Source organism: Bombina bombina, chromosome 1, assembly GCF_027579735.1.
Source record: "Bombina bombina isolate aBomBom1 chromosome 1, aBomBom1.pri, whole genome shotgun sequence".
Lineage (NCBI taxonomy): Eukaryota > Metazoa > Chordata > Amphibia > Anura > Bombinatoridae > Bombina > Bombina bombina.
Window position 1 is genome coordinate 813667880 of NC_069499.1, and position 19410 is coordinate 813687289.

The 19410-nt window shown below is 39.3% G+C and overlaps 1 protein-coding gene across 1 annotated transcript in view; it reads left to right on the forward strand.

The window, feature by feature from the left end:
- Window positions 1-19410, forward strand: part of DIAPH2 (diaphanous related formin 2) — a 2325141-nt gene that overhangs the window by 1373523 nt on the left and 932208 nt on the right. The window contains 1 exon segment of the mRNA XM_053699395.1: window positions 3221-3350. Coding sequence (XP_053555370.1) covers window positions 3221-3350 — 130 coding nt within the window.

Below are 19410 nucleotides of genomic sequence, written 5' to 3' on the forward strand. Positions count from 1 at the left end.
AACAAGCACCTTATAATAATTAACAAAATCAATATTCCAACAAACACTCATAACCCTATCCAAACTCCGTAGAGAGACATACACACATATCAATATGGATTTGGAGCAGTGATGGCTTCTTTACACATTTGAGCTGTGTGTCAATATTTAAAAGCTATTAGGTCAGTAAGGCCTCTTGCAGTGTATTCTCAATAAATATGTAAAAGAAATCATTCAATATATAACTCTGGCAAAGAAAATTTTACAAAATACAACATGTATTCTGGTGTGAAGGGAATAAAAAAAGAGTGACGAGGGAGTAAAATGAGAGATAGATTGAGAGAGAGAGAGAGAGAGAGAGAGAGAGAGATGGGAGAAGTAGAGAAGGAAAGAAATAGGGAGGGAAGGTAGAGAGACGGACATAGTGAGGGAAGTTAGAGAAAGTGAAGAGGAAATAGAGAAAATTAGATAGGGAGTGGAGGTAGAGAGGTAGATAAGGAGGGAAAAATAGAGCAAGATAGGGATGAGTAAGAAAAGGAAAGAGACTGGGAGATTTATTTATTTGTCAAGCCCTTCTCTCCCCTTTGACTGCAAGTTATAATAATAATAATAATTTGCGATTTATATAGCGCTTTTCTCCCTGTGAGACTCAAAGCACTTTACAAATATACCAACATAAGACATAAAAGTTAGGAGTTTCTGAAGGTCAGATAAGCGGACTGAATGCCTGATGGAAGAGGTAGGTCTTTAGCTTTTTTTTAAAAGTCTGTAAGGACGGTGCCTCTCTGATTGCGCACGGTAAAGAGTTCCAGAAAGTAGGGGCAGCGTGGCAGAATGCTCTGGAGCCTGAGTTTGTCCTTATTCTTGGCACTGAGAGGAGGGATGTGTTGGCTGACCTAAGTGAACAGGATGGGATGTAGGGTGTCAGGAGCTCTTTCAGGTACTGTGGGCCTTGGTTGTTTAAGTTTGCACAAGCGAACCTCTAGTCAAGATTTATCAAGCAGCGGTCATCATCACTGCCCTGTTCTCCACTTCATAGATGGAGAATTTCAATCTCCCCGGTCTTTTCCAACCGGGGAGATTGAAATTTGCTACCTGTGTCTGATTGGCTGTGCAGGCGAGCGCACAGGAGCATATGTGCACAATGGCAAATGTGGGCAGCGCATTGCTGCCCGTCAGAGGAGAAGCCGGGCAGACGGACGGATATGTATGCCCCGGTCCGTCCATGGATGATAAATTAAGCTAATAAGGAGAGAATGATAGACAGAGAGAAGTGGAGGCAGGGGTGGACTGAGTCAGAGTGGCAATTGGCCCCTGGACTGATATTGATGATAGAATCAGGGCCAGTGCAGAATGCTTTGCTATTTAATTGTGCATCTATCTATCAGCCTGTGAGCAAAATCATGCATACTATTTCGTGGGTGTTTAAGGCTTGAGTGTAACTGTAAATACAGAATATGCACACCATGCTATCTGTCTCTACACTACCCCAATTATATAAAGAGCTGTGCCTGCCCAGTGCCCAATTTACTATGCACCGCAGCAGTGAGCAGCCACCTGTGTTCGCACACATGATACACATGATAACCGAGGATCCCATATCATTATTTTTTTAATATCAAATATAGCATTTTAAAAGGCCGAGCTGATACACCTGGGCTACTTGGTAATACTTGCCTCCCTGGACCAAACGTTTTCAGTCATCTCCTGAGGGGGAGGAGAGAGAGAGGGAGGAGAGAGGGAGGAGAGAGGGCGGGAGGAGAGAGGGAGGGAGGAGAGAGGGAGGAGAGAGGGAGGAGAGAGAGAGAGGAGAGAGAGAGGGAGGAGAGAGAGAGGAGAGAGAGGAGAGAGACAGGGAAGGAGCAAAAGAGAGAGATAGAAAGGGGAAATATATAGATAAAGGGAAGAAAGACAGAGGGGGAAGAAAGAGAAGCCAGAGACACAGAGACAAAAGATGGAGAGACGGATGGGAGGGAGAGAGGAGAGAGAGAAGGGGTACAGAGGGAGGGAGGAAGTTGAGAGTAATAAGGAGAGAAAACAGACTTAGCAGAATGATTGTTTATAATATACAGTGGTACAGTTTGTACAGCACACTATTATCTTTCAGTAGTGGCCAGCAGAAACCTTATGTACCTCACGCTCAGCACAAGTGCTTAGTGCCTGAGCACAGAACGATGCTGCAGCTCCTACTTCAGTCTCACTTTGGTCATTAGCAGCAAACTAGCAGCAACAAGGGAAGTATGTTATCTTATTGCACTACTCTGGCCAATAAAAAAATGAGCTACTGTGATGATCTAAAAGTTAATGATAGTTTAATAATGTCTCTTGGACAGTCTGTGTTTATATCTGATTGAGAAACCCTCATTATATCATAAAATGTGCTTTCCTCTTTTGTACAATTCTCTATTTCTGTTATATAAGTGAAACATCAATTCATTGCCTGATGTTGCAGAACTACATAGTGTGCATTTCCTTTAACTAATAAACATCCTCAGTGTCTAATTCACCTCCCCATCTTGTGCCAATTGGTATGCAACTAGCTCATTACATAATATCCCAATTCTGTGAAATATATATATATATATATATATATATATATATATAAATACAAATGTTTAATCATGCTATTGTAAACTGGTAAATATTGATTTGCTGTATCCTATTTATTAATATTTAAAGGGACAGTCAAGTCCAAAAAAAAACTTCATGATTCATATAGGGCATGCAATTTTAAACAACGTTCCAATGTACTTTTATCACCAATTTTGCTTTGTTCTCTTGGTACTCTTAGTTGAAAGCTAAATTCTTAGACCTTGAAGGCTGCCTCTAATCTAAATGCATTTTGAAAGTTTTTCACCACTAGAGGGTGTTAGTTCATGTGTTTCATATAGATAACATTGAGCTCAGGCACATGAATTTACAGAGGAGTGAGCACTGATTGGCTAAAATGTAAGTCTGTCAAAAGAACTGCAATAAGGGGGCAGTCTGCAGGGGCTTAGATACAAGGTAATTACAGATGTAAAACGTGTATTATTATAACTGTGTTGGTTATGCAAAACTGGGGAATGTGTAATTAAGGGATTATCTATCTTTAAAAACAAAACAAAAATTCTGGTGTTGACTGTCCCTTTAATGTTGTTTTTTTAGATGGAATGTTCCCTTTTAATATATTTAAATATTTATATTTTTGAGGAAACAATTAAGCACATTAGATCTTAATTCTTTTTTTTTTTTCTCTTAGATCCGAGACACAAAATCCTCTGACCAGAAAACCACATTGCTGCATTTCCTAGCTGAAATCTGTGAAGAAAAGTTTCGAGAGGTCCTCAAATTCCCAGACGAGCTTGAACATGTAGAGAGTGCAAGCAAAGGTAAGAGATCTATAAAATTACCCAGATTCTCTTTCTTTCTCAGCTATAATGTATATATGTTGCTGCAAAGAGGTCTGCCAAGTTCAGAACTCTAAATAAGGCTCTATAATGCTGATAAAAAACAAACTCGTATGCTATAATATACAATTGATTTATGGTGGCAAATGTAATGCGTGATTTACTATTAGTATGATTCAGTAACCGTAGTTTATATATACAGTTACATTGTCCAAATTCAAAAAAACAAAAAATTGATCCAGCAGTGACACTAAATTAGGCTTTACATCCTGGCTCTGTGTTTTTCCTTTAAAAACATATTTATTTCAAGTTCATATAGGTAGATCTCAACCCTCGTCTTCTGGGGCAATATAAAACAAGAAATTAAAATGCCATAAAACATTTTGTGGAGTTATGTGCATATTATAAAACGGTCAACTGAGGTAAAACAGTGTACGAAAAAAAAGTGTAAAAAAAGCTTCTTTATTTAAAAAAAAAAAAAAAAATCCAAAAATTATGTACACTTAAGTGTTGCCATGTGTAGCCTGTTCCACCTCCCTGATCAGTGTCCTTCTCTAAACCCTGTAGTGTCAGGTAACAAAGTGTGCACGTAAGGATAATTACTTACGCAAGTAAGGTGGGGGGGCTGAGGAGGGACAGCAGGTACTGCTATTTTTTGTTGCCAAGATGCTTGTTTGTTTCCATGGGGATAATGTCACGTGCTTTGTGAAAGCTTCAGCATTATACTGTGCATTGCTTTAGTCAGGTGTCATGTGACTGTGCCCCCTACCGAGCATGTGCATGAGTGCATTCTGCTGAAGCTATGACCTGGATAGCACCGTCCATATATGGAAATGCCCAGGAGGGTGCTTTCTGCAAACACAACTATGCTTGAATTAAAGGGGTTAATGGGGGTTAAAACAGAAACTGTTTTGCAGGTAAGCTTTGGCTGCATTATATATTTAAAAATTTATGTTAGTTAATACTGTTTTATGTTCCTTTAAGTATGGTAGGTTTGGCATAGATATGCAGAACAACATTGAGAAAATTATTGATTGGCTTCTTGTAGTCATGCTCGTTAACATTCATAGATCTTTTGGAGTAGTTTCTCCTAATTCTGCAAGGTACAATTATAGGCTAAGATTCATAGAATCCCTGTTTGGTCATAGGTTTAATTTTCATAATGGCTAATGATAACCTCACCTGGTCCATATAATCACAAATAATTTACAATTTGTTACATTTTATTAATAATTTGACAAAGACAACAATTAGTCTAAAATTCCAAAGATCTTTTATCACCTGATATGTTTGAAAGCAGACACAAAAATATAATTACTTCCAGTGCTAGAAACCTTAAAGGGAAATTCTATACAAAAATTGTTATTGTTTAAAAAGAGAGATAATGCCTTTACTAGCCATTCCCCCGCTTTGCACAACCAACATTGATATCCTATAATATAAAAGGCCAAGTGTGTTTGTCCGAAGCTGTCATGCACAGTAGAGACTGTGTGAGGACAAACACACCTGTCCTTTAACAGACTAACCTCCTGGCATCTGGAGTTGACCAGGTGTGACAGGGGGCGGGGCCGGACGTGATGCAGGTGTGGCGGGATGGGACTGGGCGTGATGCTGGCAGGGCCGGGTGTGGGCGGTGCCGGGTGTGATGTGGGCGGGGCCGGGTGGCCGTGAAAGAGAGAGCTCAAAAGAGGGGGGAATAGAGAGGGAGAGCAAAAGAGGGGGGCATAGAGAGAGCAAAAGAGTGGAGGGATAGAGAGAGCAAAAGAGCAGGGATAGAGAAAGCAAACGAGTGGGGGGATAGAGAGAGCAAAAGAGTGGGGGGATAGAGAGAGCAAAAGAGTGAGGGGATAAAGAGAGCAAAAGAAGGGGGATAGACAGTAAAAGAGAGGGATGAGAAAGGGGGAGAGAGAGCAAAAAAGAGGGGAGAGAGAGCAAAAGAGAGGGGGGATAGCACAAAAGAGAGGGGGAAAAGAGAGGGGAGAGAGAGAGAGCAAAAGAGAGGGGGGAGAGAGCAAAAGAGAGGGGGAAAGCACAAAAGAGAGGGGGAGAGAGCGCAAAAGAGAGGGGGGAAAGAGTGAGAGCAAAAGAGAGGGGAGAGAGAGCAAAAGAGAGGGGAGAGAGACAGCAAAAGAGAGGGGGAGAGAGACAGCAAAAGAGAGGGGGGGAATAGAGAAAGCAAGAGAGGGGGGATAGAGAGAACAAAAGAGGGGGGAGAGAGAGCAAAAGAGAGGGGGAGAGAGAGAGCAAAAGAGAGGGGATAGAGAGAGCAAAAGAGAGGGGCGAGAGAGAGCAAAATAGAAGGGGGAGAGAGAGATCAAAAGAGGGGAGAGAGAGCAAAATAGAAAGAGGGGGGAGAGAGAGATCAAAATAGAGAGAGGGGGGAGGGAGAGAGCAGGAGAGAGGGGGAGAAAGAGAGAGCAAAATAGAGGGGGGATAGAGAGAGAGCAAGGGGTGGAACCGCTGTATTGCAAAAAATGGCCTGTGTACACAGGCTTTAGGACTAGTATTAATAGACATTATAACATTTTAACATCTAAATGTCTGCCTGTTTCTAAGCCACTAAAGACAGCCTCTTATCACATGCTTTTGTACTTGCTTTTCACAACAGGAGACTGCTAGTTCATGTGGGCCATATAGATAACATTGTGTTCATGCACGAGGAGTTATTTAAGAGTTAGCAAAACACATAACTAAATGCAAGTCAATAGATAATAAATGAAAAGTCATGTGACCAGGGGGCTGTTAGAAAATGCTTAGATACCAGGTAATCACAAAGGTTAAAAGTATATTAATATAACTGTGTTGGTTATGCAAAACTGGGGAATGGGTAATTAAGGGATTATCTATCTTTTAAAACAATAAAAATTATATTGTAGACTGTCCTTTTAAGCGGTAATAGCTTGTATTGTAATCTACTTGCAATATTACTTTTAATTGTTAAGTACTTAAATATTTGTTTGCAAATACTGTTTTTTTTTCTCAGCCTTTAAATAGTGCTGATTCAATAGTACTATGTTGATAAAACACTTAATGATTTTACACAACCTACACTAACATTTTGCTGAGATGAAAGTGTTGCAGTGAATTTGCAACTGATAAATATTTGCATAGCTTGTCAGCAACATAAGCATCTTTCACCTGCCATATAAGAATATACTAAGGTCGTTATACATGATTTATAAGCTTAAAGGATGGGAAAGTAAGAGATGATATTTTGGACAGATTACATAGAAAAATGTTTTTTTTTATTCCACCCACCCCAGAAGGTGATGTTTAATGTGTCATCTTCTACATATGCTTGATATTTCTGTAGATTTAAAATCCTGATTGCTGGAAATATACAGCAGGCTTCAGAATTATATTTAATGTGACTGAAAGAAAGCGTGTGCTGTTGTCATACATACAAAAATAGCCCATGCTTTTATGTTAAAGGGGCAGTCTGAATATCCGAATAGTAATTTGCAGTTATGGTACATTAAGCAATGTATTATATGCTATGGTTGTTTAATCTGTATTGAATGTTTGTGTAACTGTCATATCATTACACTTTGCATACATCAGCTTGACAGGCTGAATGCGTTGATGGGAAAAAGTGGGTTTCTTTATTTTCTTAATCCTTACCCGCCGTTAGGCGATTTCACACCATCCTGAAGCCTATGCAGCTTTATAAATGGGATTGTGGGCTGGAGGGCTTGCCTAGCATCATAGCCATTCCCCCCCTGACCCAATCCTATCATTAAAATGATGCGATCACATGAACGATCGCGTGATTTAATTTTTACATATTTGTTTACAGGCGGGAATGGGTTAATCATATCTGTGAGCCTGAAACATTGCATGACTGTTTTAAAATGCTTAAATAAAGGATTTGGATTTTATGAATTCTATAGTGCTGTGGACTATGTGACTATTACTGATATAAATTGGTGGGTGATCGACAGCTTGGTCTTACTAGCACAACACCTAAGAGGTGAGAAACTCATTGCTGTACCCTGTATGAAGTTATATTTCTTTATTTTCTGATATTCTTGCAGCCATTGTAATACAAATACTATCAGGTAAATAATCTGTCATATTCTTTAACTTCCTGTTTGCCACAGCCCTTTTCAATATATAGGCCGAGCTTACATTGTTGCTGATAATTTAATTCATATTGAATGATCGGCAGCCATTAAGCATTAATGTTCTCATTTTAACGCTTGTCCCTTGGCAGTTAGCACAATAACTTTCTTGTTGAGCGCCTCCTGTAGTTTACTATTATTGGCTGACTTTGAAATAAATGGGAACCAGTAAAAGATAAGTTGCACCGCTAAGAAAAATTATTGTTTAAATGTAAAATTAACACTCTGATAAGTGTTAAACAATCTGAATGGTATTTGCATATGGGCATGATGACAATATGAGATATGTTTGCTCAATTCGTTTTTGTTTTTTTTAAACACTTGTTAAAGTTTTTTTTTTTACGTTATTTTTTTCATTATTGGAGAGATTTTCCTCTGAAAAAGTGCAGGACATTTTTTTCTAAAAGAATAAAGTTGCCTCAAATGAGAACACTTTCTATAACAGGATTTTAACAATTCTCATACTGGAAATCATGAAATTGTGAAATTACAAGGTTTAAAATATCACTAAAAAGTTCCAAACTTCACTGTACAGAATGAGATTTGTCTTTGCCGAATATTATTCCTTTTACTGTAGGAAGATGGCGACACGATTGTTTAAAACGCAATTTTGGTAATTCATTTAAAAAAAAAAAACTATGCAAAAGATGCCAACAAACAAGATAGACAGAAAATTTTTAAATCACTATCGCCTAGATTTAGAGTTCTGCGGTAGCTGTCAAAACCAGCGTTAAGGGCTCCTAACGCTGCATTTTACCGCCCGCTGGTATTTAGAGTCAGTCAGGAAAGGGTCTAACGCTCACTTTCCAGCCACAACTTTTCCATACCGCAGATCCCCTTACGCCAATTGCGTATCCTATCTTTTCAATGGGATCTTCCTAATGCCGGTATTTAGAGTCTTGGCTGAAGTGAGCGTTAGAACTCTAACGACAAAACTCGAGCCGCAGAATAAAGTCAGGAGTTAAGAGCTTTCTGGGCTAACGCCGGTTCATAAAACTCTTAACTACTGTGCTCTAAAGTACACTAACACCCATAAACTACCTATGTACCCCTAAACCGAGGTCCCCCCACATCGCCGCCACTCTAATAAAAATTTTTAACCCCTAATCTGCCGACCACGCACCACCTACATAATATTTATTAACCTCTAATCTGCCCCCCCCAACGTCGCCACTACCTTACCTACACTTATTAACCCCTAATCTGCCGACCGGACCTCGCTGCCACTATAATAAACGTATTAACCCCTAAACCGCCTCACTCCCGCCTCGCAAACCCTATAATAAATTTTATTAACCCCTAATCTGCCCTCCCTAACATCGCCGCCACCTAACTTCAAGTATTAACCCCTAATCTGCTGACCGGACCTCGCCGCTACTATAATAAATGTATTAAACCCTAAAGCTAAGTCTAACCCTAACCCTAACACCCCCTAAATTAAATATAATTTAAATCTAACAAAATAAATTATTTCTTATTAAATAAATTAATCCTATTTAAAGCTAAATACTTACCTGTAAAATAAACCCTAATATAGCTACAATATAACAAATAATTATATTGTAGCTATTTTAGCATTTATATTTATTTTACAGGAAACTTTGTATTTATTTTAACTAGGTACAATAGCGATTAAATAGTTATTTACTATTTAATAGCTACCTAGTTAAAATAATTACAACATTACCTGTAAAATAAATCCTAACCTAAGTTACAATTAAATCTAACACTACACTATCAATAAATTAATTAACTAAACTACCTACAATTACCTACAATTAAATCAACTAAACTAAATTACAAAAACAAACACTAAATTACAAAAAACAAACAAACACTAAATTACAAAAAACAAAAAATATTACAAGAATTTTAAACTAATTACACCTACTCTAAGCCCCCTAAAAAAATAACAAAGCCCCCCAAAATAAAAAAAAAAATGCCCTAACCAATTCTAAAATAAAAAGTTAACAGCTCTATTACATTACCAGCCCTTAAAAGGGCTTTTTGCGGTGCATGCCCCAAAGAAATCAGCTCTTTTGCCTGTAAAAAAAAGCATACAATACCCCCCCAACATTACAACTCACCACCCACATACCCCTAATCTAACCCACCCAAACCCCCCTTAAAAAACCTAACACTAAGCCCCTGAAGATCTCCCTACCTTGTATTCACCCAGCCGGGTATCACCGATCCGTCTAGAATAGGGTCCGAAGTCTTCATCCTATCTGCCAAGAAGAGGTCCTCCAGAGGGTCTGAAGTCTTCATCCAGGCGGCATCTTCTATCCTCTTCCATCCGGAGCGGAGCGGGTCCATCTTGAAGCAGCCGACGCGGAGCGATCCTTCCTCACCGACGGACTAACGACGAATGAAGGTTCCTTTAAATGATGTCATCCAAGATGGCGTCACTCGAATTCTGATTGGCTGATAGGATTCTATCAGCCAATCGGAATTAAGGTAGGAAAAATCTGATTGGCTGATTGAATCAGCCAATCAGAATTAAGTTCAATCCGATTGGCTGATTGGATCAGCCAACCAGATTGAGCTCGCATTCTATTGGCTGTTCCGATCAGCCAATAGAATGTGAGCTCAATCTGATTGGCTGATCCAATCAGCCAATCGGATTGAACTTAAATCTAGGGAGGGCAGATTAGGGATTAATAAAATTTATTATAGGGTTTGCGAGGCGGGAGTGAGGCGGTTTAGGGGTTAATACATTTATTATAGTGGCGGCGAGGTCCGGTCGGCAGATTAGGGGTTAATAAGTGTAGGTAAGGTAGCAGCGACGTTGGGGGGGGGCAGATTAGGGGTTAATAAATATAATGTAGGTGTCGGCGACGTTGGGGGCAGCAGATTAGGGGTTTATAGGGATAATGTAGGTTGCGGCGGTGTACGGAGCGGCAGATTAGGGGTTAATAATAAAATACAGGGGTCAGCTATAGTGGGGGCGGCAGATTAGGGGTTAATAAGTGTAAGGTTAGGGGTGTTTAGACTCGGGGTACATGTTAGGGTGTTATGTGCAGACTTAGAAACTGTTTCCCCATAGGAAACAATGGGGCTGCGTTAGGAGCTGAACGCTGCTTTTTTGCAGGTGTTAGGTTTTTTTCAGCTCAAACTGCCCCATTGTTTCCTATGGGGAAATCGTGCACAAGCACGTTTTTCAAGCTGGCCGCTACCGTAAGCAACGCTGGTATTGAGAGTTGAAGTGGCGGTAATTTATGCTCTACGCTCCCTTTTTGGAGCCTAACGCAGCCCTTCAGAGAACTCTAAATACCAGCGTTATTTAAAAGGTGCGGGGGGAAAAAAAACACGCGTAGCTAACGCACCCCTTCTAACGCAAAACTCTAAATCTAGGTGTATATGTTTGCAGACTGTAATGCATAGTTCATTCATCTTTTTAAATGGGATTTCTATCACAAAATTCAAGTATTAAATAAAAATGTATATTTTAAGAACAGGATTGATACATGCCATTTCTAGATGTTGGGGTTCATTATTTCATTAGCCGTTTTTCATTATCTCATTTCATTATTTCTTGTTTCATTATCTCATTAGCAGTACAAGTTATCACGTATATGTCTATTAAATACATAAACATATGTTAATGTGTCGCCCACTACAAACTGTCTACACAACAGTGATGGTTAGACGCAAACATGTTGAAAATGCAGGTTTTGTATCACATATCACCTGTTCAGTCTCTTTTCTCCCACCTGTTTCATTCATTATACTATTTGTACACAAGTGTTGTGTCTACTACGGTACAGTAAACAAATTTCAGACAATATAATTGAAAAAAACCCTCCCCTCTGGCCACACATAACACACAAACTTGGTCAATATGGGGGAGTTGTTTGCATTTTAATTTTAGACCCCTCTAATGTTTTGTAGGACCAGTTGCAATTAGATTTCTAGTTAGTACAATGGCTGCAAATATGGCATTGTGCTGAAACACATAAAATCTTTGTAACAAAATGTTTCCTTGTTTTTTTTTATTTCATTTTTTTTTCAAAATCCATCTTTTAACATTTTTAAATAAAGCTTCATCTTTTTTATTCCATGTTCATTGTTGTAACATCCTGATCATGGAAAAAATAACTTACAGCAATGCTCCACGTTATAAAATGCAAGAAATTGTAATTCAACCACTCTATCCTCTTTTCTATGGTTTTCTTCCTCTTCTCACTCTTTTCTTCTTGTGCTGTCTCCTTTCTCCCATTGTCTTTTTCTCCTTCCTCTCTATCCCTGTTTGCCCCCTCTACCTCTTTCCCTCACTGTAAAGTAAGAAGATATTTTTTATGCACTACATCTTTATGTAACCACCTGTGTCTCTCCCCTCTCCAAAAGCATTAAAAAAAAATAAGATTTTTTTTTTTCATGTTCAGAGAATTTCAATTCCCTTTTAAAGCGAAGGGGTGAAAAGTAAGGTTAGCTGTCCTGTTATAAATAAGGTTAGCTTTCCTGTTATAAATAAGGTTAGCTTTCCTGTTATAAATAAGGTTAGCTTTCCTGTTATAAATAAGGTTAGCTGTCCTGTTAAAAGTAAGGTTATCTTTCCAGTTAAAAGTAAGGTAAGCTTTCCTGTTAAAAGTAAGGTTAGCTGTCCTGTTATAAATAAGGTAAGCTGTCCTGTTATAAATAAGGTTAGCTGTCCTGTTATAAATAAGGTTAGCTGTCCTGTTAAAAGTAAGGTTAGCTTTCCTGTTAAAAGTAAGGTAAGCTTTCCTGTTAAAAGTAAGGTAAGCTTTCCTGTTAAAAGTAAGGTAAGCTTTCCTGTTAAAAGTAAGGTTAGCTGTCCTGTTAAAAGTAAGGTTAGCTGTCCAGTTAAAAGTAAGGTTAGCTGTTCTGTTAAAAGTAAGGTTAGCTGTCCTGTTAAAAGTAAGGTTAGCTGTCCAGTTAAAAGTAAGGTTAGCTGTCCAGTTAAAAGTAAGGTTAGCTGTCCAGTTAAAAGTAAGGTTAGCTGTCCAGTTAAAAGTAAGGTTAGCTGTCCAGTTAAAAGTAAGGTTAGCTGTCCTGATAAAAGTAAGGTTAGCTGTTCTGTTAAAAGTAAGTTTAGTTTTCCTGATAAAAGAACGGTTGGCTGTCCTGTTAAAAGTAAGGTTAGCTGTCCTGTTAAAAGTAAGGTTAGCTTTCCTGTTAAAAGTAAGCTTAGCTGGGGGGTGGAGCCAACTTTGAAGCCGAGCAGACGCAGGTATTGAGAGCTCCTGCTCAAACTACACACCAAAACCCATCTAAATCCCCCAAAACTTATCTTTAGGGTAAACTACTTAGACCTCAGTCCCACAGTTTTCATAGGAGCTCTGCTTAGATGCTGTTATACAGTTTTTGTGAGAACAGAGCAGGGTAATTACCCTGGGAGCCGGACCGCATACTGATCGCCATCTAACTGCTAACAGCCTACAATGGAATATAGTCTCTAAAGCAGAGGAGACAATTTAGTTATTACTCCGGTGACCCAGTTCCTGAACCCATTGGCAGAGTCGATCCTTGAGAGAGGTAGAAATGGACTTACAAATCAGAGCCGCACTTGCCGCCTTGGAGCACCGCATGGACGCGCAATTTGCTTCTCTCACCCGATGTTTGTCTTTAGACAGTGAGGACTTGGCGGGCGCTCCTGGAGATGATCCTGTCATAGCCACTGCTTTCCCTGCTGAAGCCCGCGTCTGGCAACATCCAAGCTCGCAAGAGGATAGAGAATTTGGAGACAATGGTGACTTATCTACTCCCGCTGAGAGGCCTACTAATATTGGCTCCCGTCCCACATTCCTTCAGATACCGGAAACTATTCTAGATCTCCCTGCTTCGGGCGCAGCTCTGTGCTCTGCTCCTACCCCGAGGCGGCCGATCGGGGTGGTGTTGGAGGAAAATAGACTATCGACTAAGCCCACAGGGAACACTCACATGCTCAAGCCCAATAAGGTGGGCGCCGGAGGGAATTGTTGGGGACATATAGGAAGACTAAGGTCTGCCACATTCATATACTCCGCCATATTAGGCCCACACATCTTGGATACCAACACTCTTGGCCTCAGCCTATATGCTCTGACAGCGCTATTTCTCACAAAGTCCCTCACTTGCCCGGACACCTCAGAAGCCCTTAATAGGAGAGAAAGACTATCATTCCCTGTAGGGGTAGGCTAAAGATAGGGTCATACGAACTCACTCTGAGGGGCTGTAAGTCCTGAGAGCTCCTATTCAATTTATGTGAGAATATTTTACTGGTTTCTATTCCAGAGTGAGCCCAAAACTGTAACTAAACGAAATATACTATGAAGAACTTAGCTCTATGTTCCTATAGCAATGTTTACAGTTATGTTGTTCAATTAATTCTCTATGCACTGTTTGCACCCCAGTCTAATGATATCTCTTGTTCATGGGAAGTGCTGTGCCTACTTACTTACATGGACACAGTCTCTTCATTAGCTCTAATTTAGCAATATTACCCTGTTCCTTTATGTATTGGTCCTTAAATGTTATTCTGCTCCTCTATGTTTACTACCTTCTTACAGTAATCTGTTCTAATTCCTGAAAAGACACTATCACACAGCAGTTAAAGTTTCTTCTAAGCAGAAGGAGCATTTTGAAACTGCTATTAGTTGTTTGAATACTTGTTATTGTTGCCTAAATTCAGGGTTATTTTTAACATGCTAAACCCTTGTTTATTACTAATTAACAAATAAGAGACCTGCTGTAGTTCTACAGTTTGATCACTATTATTTGTCCTAAGAATTACAGCGGCTATGTTTTAATGTACCGTACACTGAACATTTTTACATCCCTACATGTTATAACAGTCCTAGCAGCTAACTTTAAGGCCTACATTTATTAGGTATATACAGGCGCTAACCTATATCATATCATTACGCGCTGAGGGAGCCCTAACTGGCTAGTTTTAGGCTATATAATGCTCAAAGTAATTTAAGTCGCTCACTTAGTTTATATTCAGTTCCTATAAGTTCATCAGAGTTCCTGGACTCCTTGAAAACCCTTACAGTAATTCTTGATTATCTGTTTAACACTCACACATTCCTGACTCCAAATGTTCATGTGCCCTTAAACTAGCTAAGATATACAAACTTTATTAGATATGTGGTGCAACTATATTAGCCTATTTACTGCCCTTAACATATGTTACCCAGCCCTTTAACACATCATTGCAATGCAGGCATTTAATGCTACTTAACCCTATCTTTCTACTTACTGTACTAAACTAGCATAGGTTAAAATGTGTATTATGTTGTTCAAAATATTTATCTCTCTCCTACTCGCTAACCTATTGTTTGATGTTTTGCATAGCTAAACCAGATCCTATTGGTACCATTGGTATGTAATGACTATTTAGTGGCCCCATGTGATTTGCTTTTGTAGGGGAAACACACCTTTCTAGATCTCAAGAAGCTTAACTCTGCAATTAAATGTTATTAGATCTATCTTACTGTTGTTTTAGCTAGCCACTTGGGTTTCAGCTGAGCACACTGAAGGTCAGCTTTTTATACAATACGTACTGCTGGCAGGTTATTCCTACTTAACCCCTACTCTCCCATAATTTCCGACTTTAGGAACTAATCGCTCCCTCTAGCCATGTTCTGTTTACTATAAAGATGGGAATCAGTATGACTCTCCCTAGAGATCATTGCTTATATAACAATTAGGTATCTCTACAACGCTATGCCACTAGCTTCCTCTCCCTGTGTCCCCCACTAGAACACTATAAAGTGTCACTACTCCTCAAATAGACAAAGTATACCACATTTTATCCTAAGTACCGCTATATATTACTTATAGCTTTTTTAGGACATTGCTTTTTCAGTCCTCTACTAACTCTATTTGACCCCTCTCCTTCCTTTCCCGCCGGCACCTATTACCTGCGGGTCATATCCCTACTCCTTTTACCAGCATCGTCTATAGTTGACATCTCCCCAGGAGAGGGGCCCATGTAGTAGTCCTTTCTCTTTCGGTTATATATAATTCCACCCCCCCCCCCCGTTTACACCCTCTCTGGGTGGTTACCCTTATTTTTACATGCCCTAGCCTTAATATGTTAAGGACGCAGATGGAAGATAACCCCACTAGAAGTTTACTCGTAAACCCTGAGACCCAATCTTATATTATTTTTAAATAGCCCTGTAGTCTACATCTTGTGAATATAACTATCCCCACCCCACTTGTATCCTCTCTGTGACGCTTCCCTTACTTTCACATACCCTAGCTTTCATTTACTAGAGGCGTAGTTTAAAAATAACCCCACTAGGTGTGCACTTAGAAGCTTTGGGATCCCACTCCATTCTATTTAGCCATGTAGCCTGTACCTTCATAACACTTTAACTAGCTCCGTCCCCCCCTCTCCCCTTTGTTGCGAGCGGCTCTTGTCCGCTGTATTCCCCACCCCCCCTATACATTTAGGCCTACGGGAGGCCTAACAAAAGCCAGCTCCCTACCTCTCACCATTTTCAGCTCTTAGAATACCTCCTATCTTGAGGGTAGAGACCACTTATTTCCTGTTATAAAAAAAAAATGAGGCCCCTTTCCTATATGTCCCAGTCACATCTATTTCATAAATATAGTTTTAAATTTTACACTTTATACTCACAGCTGCTCTACTTTGGACTAGTTACTAAGACAACAAATATTACATTGACACACCAGAGTTATAACTCCTGTCTGCTTTCAATATGTGAATTGTATCAGTCTCTATATCGTTTTTGTTCTGTGCCTGGACATACTTTCTATTGTATTGTTTTCACTCAACGCCTCAATAAAAATTTTATGTCAAAAAAAAAAAAAGTAAGCTTAGCTTTCCCGATAAAAGTAACATTAGTTTTCCTGTTTTAAGTAAGATTAGTTTTCCTGTTAAACGTAAGGTTAGCTGTCCTGTTAAAAGTAAATTTAGTTTTCCTGTTAAAAGTAAGGTTAGCTCTTCTGTTAAAAGTAAGGTTAGCTTTCCTGATAAAGTGAGGTTAGCTTTCCTAATAAAAGTAAGGTTAGCTGTCCTGTTAAAAAGTTAGTTTTCCTGTTAAAAGTAAGGATAGCTGTCCTGTTAAAAGTAAGGTTAGCTTTCCTGTTAAAAGTAAGGTTAGTTTTCTTGATAAAAGTAAGGTAAGCTTTCCTGATAAAAGTAAGGTTAGTTTTCCTGATAAAAGTACTGTAAGGTTAGCTTTCCTGATAAAAGTAAGGTTAGCTGTCCTGTTAAAAGTAAGGTTAGCTGTCCTTTTAAAAGTAAGGTTAGCTTTCCTGATAAAAGTAAGGTTAGCTTTCCTGATAAAAGTAAGGTTAGTAGTGATGTCGCGAACATAAAAATTTGGGTTCGCGAACGGTGAACGCGAACTTCCGCAAAAGTTTGCGAATGGGCGAACCTCCATAGACTTCAATAGGCAGGCGAATTTTAAAACCCACAGGGACTCTTTCTGGCCACAATAGTGATGGAAAAGTTGTTTCAAGGGGACTAACACCTGGACTGTGGCATGCCGGAGGGGGATCCATGGCAAAACTCCCATGGAAAATTACATAGTTGATGCAGAGTCTGGTTTTAATCCATAAAGGGCATAAATCACCTAACATTATAAAATATGAGGAAAAAATGGAAAAAAACACACTTTTTCTAAATTTGACCCCCAAAATCTGTTACACATCTACAACCACCAAGAAACAACCATGCTAAATAGTTTCTAAATTGTGTCCTGAGTTTAGAAATACCCAATGTTAACATGTTCTTTGCTTTTTTTGCAAGTTATAGGGAAATAAATACAAGAAGCACTTTGCTATTTCAAAACCACTTTTTTTCAAAATGAGCGCTAGTTACATTGGAACCCTGATATCTGTCAGGAATACCTGAATATCCCTTGACATGTATATATTTTTTTTTAGAAGACATCCCAAAGTATTGATCTAGGCCCATTTTGGTATATTTCATGCCAACATTTCACCGCCAAATGCGATCAAATAAAAAAAAATGTTCACTTTTTCACAAACTTTATGTTTCTCACAGAAATTATTTACAAACAACCTATGCAATTATGGCATAAATGGTTGTAAATGCTTCTCTGGGATCCCCTTTGTTCAGAAATAGCAGACTTATATGGCTTTGGCATTGCTTTTTGGTAATTAGAAGGCTGCTAAATTCCACTGTGCACCACACGTGTTTTATGCCCAGCAGTGAAGGGGTTAATTAGGGAGCATGTAGGGAGATTGTAGAGTTAATTTTAGCTTAAGTGTAGTGTAGTAGACAAACCAAAGTATTGATCTAGGCCCATTTTGGTATATTTAATGCCACCATTTCACCGCCAAATGCGATCAAATAAAAAAATAAAAAAAATTGTTCACTTTTTCACAAACTTTAGGTTTCTCACTGAAATTATTTACAAACAGCTTGTGCAATTATGGCACAAATGGTTGTAAATGCTTCTCTGGGATCCCCTTTTTTCAGAAATAGCAGACATATATGACTTTGGCGTTGCTTTCTGGTAATTAGAAGGCCGCTAAATGCTGCTGCGCATCACACGTATATTATGGCTAGCAATGAAGGGTTAATTAGGTAGTTTGTAGGGAGCTTGCAGGGTTAATTTTAGCTTTAGTGTAGAGATCAGCCTCCCACCTGACACATCAGACCCCCTGATCCCTCCCAAACAGCTCCCTTCCCTCCCCCACCACACAATTGTCCCCGCCATCTTAAGTACTGGCAGAAAGTCTGCCAGTACTAAAATAAAAGGTTTTTAATTTTTTTTTTAGCATATTTACATATGCTGTGGTGTAGCATCCCCCCTTAGCTCCCAACCTCCCTGATCCCCCCCAAAACAGCTCTCTAACCCTCCCCATCTGCCTTATTGGCGGCCATCTTGGGTACTGGCAGCTGTCTGCTATTATTTCACAGTCAAAAAAGTGTTGTTTTTTTAAATGTACACTACTGTTACACCAGATATGGGTGGTGGCACTGGGCAAGTGGGCACAGTATACGCCGTGAGCCTGACACACACGCTGGCAGGCAGGCAACTGCAATTAGATTACACAGGAAAAAAAAAAAAAGCAGACTGATGTTCTAGCCCTAAAAAGGGCTTTTTTTCAGATGAGTCCTTCAGGACTGTAGTGGACACTGAATACACTAGCCTAGCTATCGATTTCCCTATTAAATCAGCAGCAGCTACACTGTCCCTCCTCTCACTAACAATGCAGCTTCAGAATGAATCTAAAATGGATGCTGTCCAGGAGGAGGGAGGGTCTGCTGCTGATTGGCTGGAATGTATCTGCTGACTGTGAGGTACAGGGTCAAAGTTTACTCAATGATGACGAATAGGGGGCGGATCGAACATTGCATATGTTCGCCCGCCGCGGCGAACGCGAACAAGCTATGTTCGCCGGGAACTATTCGCCGGCGAACTGTTCGCGACATCACTAAAGGTTAGATTTTCTGTTAGAAGTAAGGTTAGCTGTCCTGTTAAAAGTAAAGTTAGCAGTCCTGTTAAAAGTAAGGTTCTTTTTCCTGTTAAAAGTAAGGTTAGCAGTCCTGTTAAAAGTAAGGTTAGCTTTCCTGATAAAAGTAAGGTTAGTTTTCCTGATAAAAGTAAGGTTAGCTTTCCTGTTAAAAGTAAGGTTAGTTTTCCTGATACAAGTAATGTTATTTTTCAAGTTAAAAGTAAGGTTAATTTTCCTGTTAAAAGTAAAGTTAGCTTTCCTGTTAAAAGTAAGGTTGGCAGTCCTGTTAAAGGGACACTGAACCCAATTTTTTTTCCTTTGTGATTCAGATAAGCATGCAATTTTAAACAACTTTCTAATTTACTCCTATTATCAAATTTTCTTCATTCTCTTGGTATCTTTATTTCAAAATGCAAGAATGTAAGTTTAGATGCCGTTCCATTTTTGGTGAACAACCTGGGTTGTTCTTGCTGATTGGTGGATAAATTCATCCACCAATAAACATGTGATGTCCA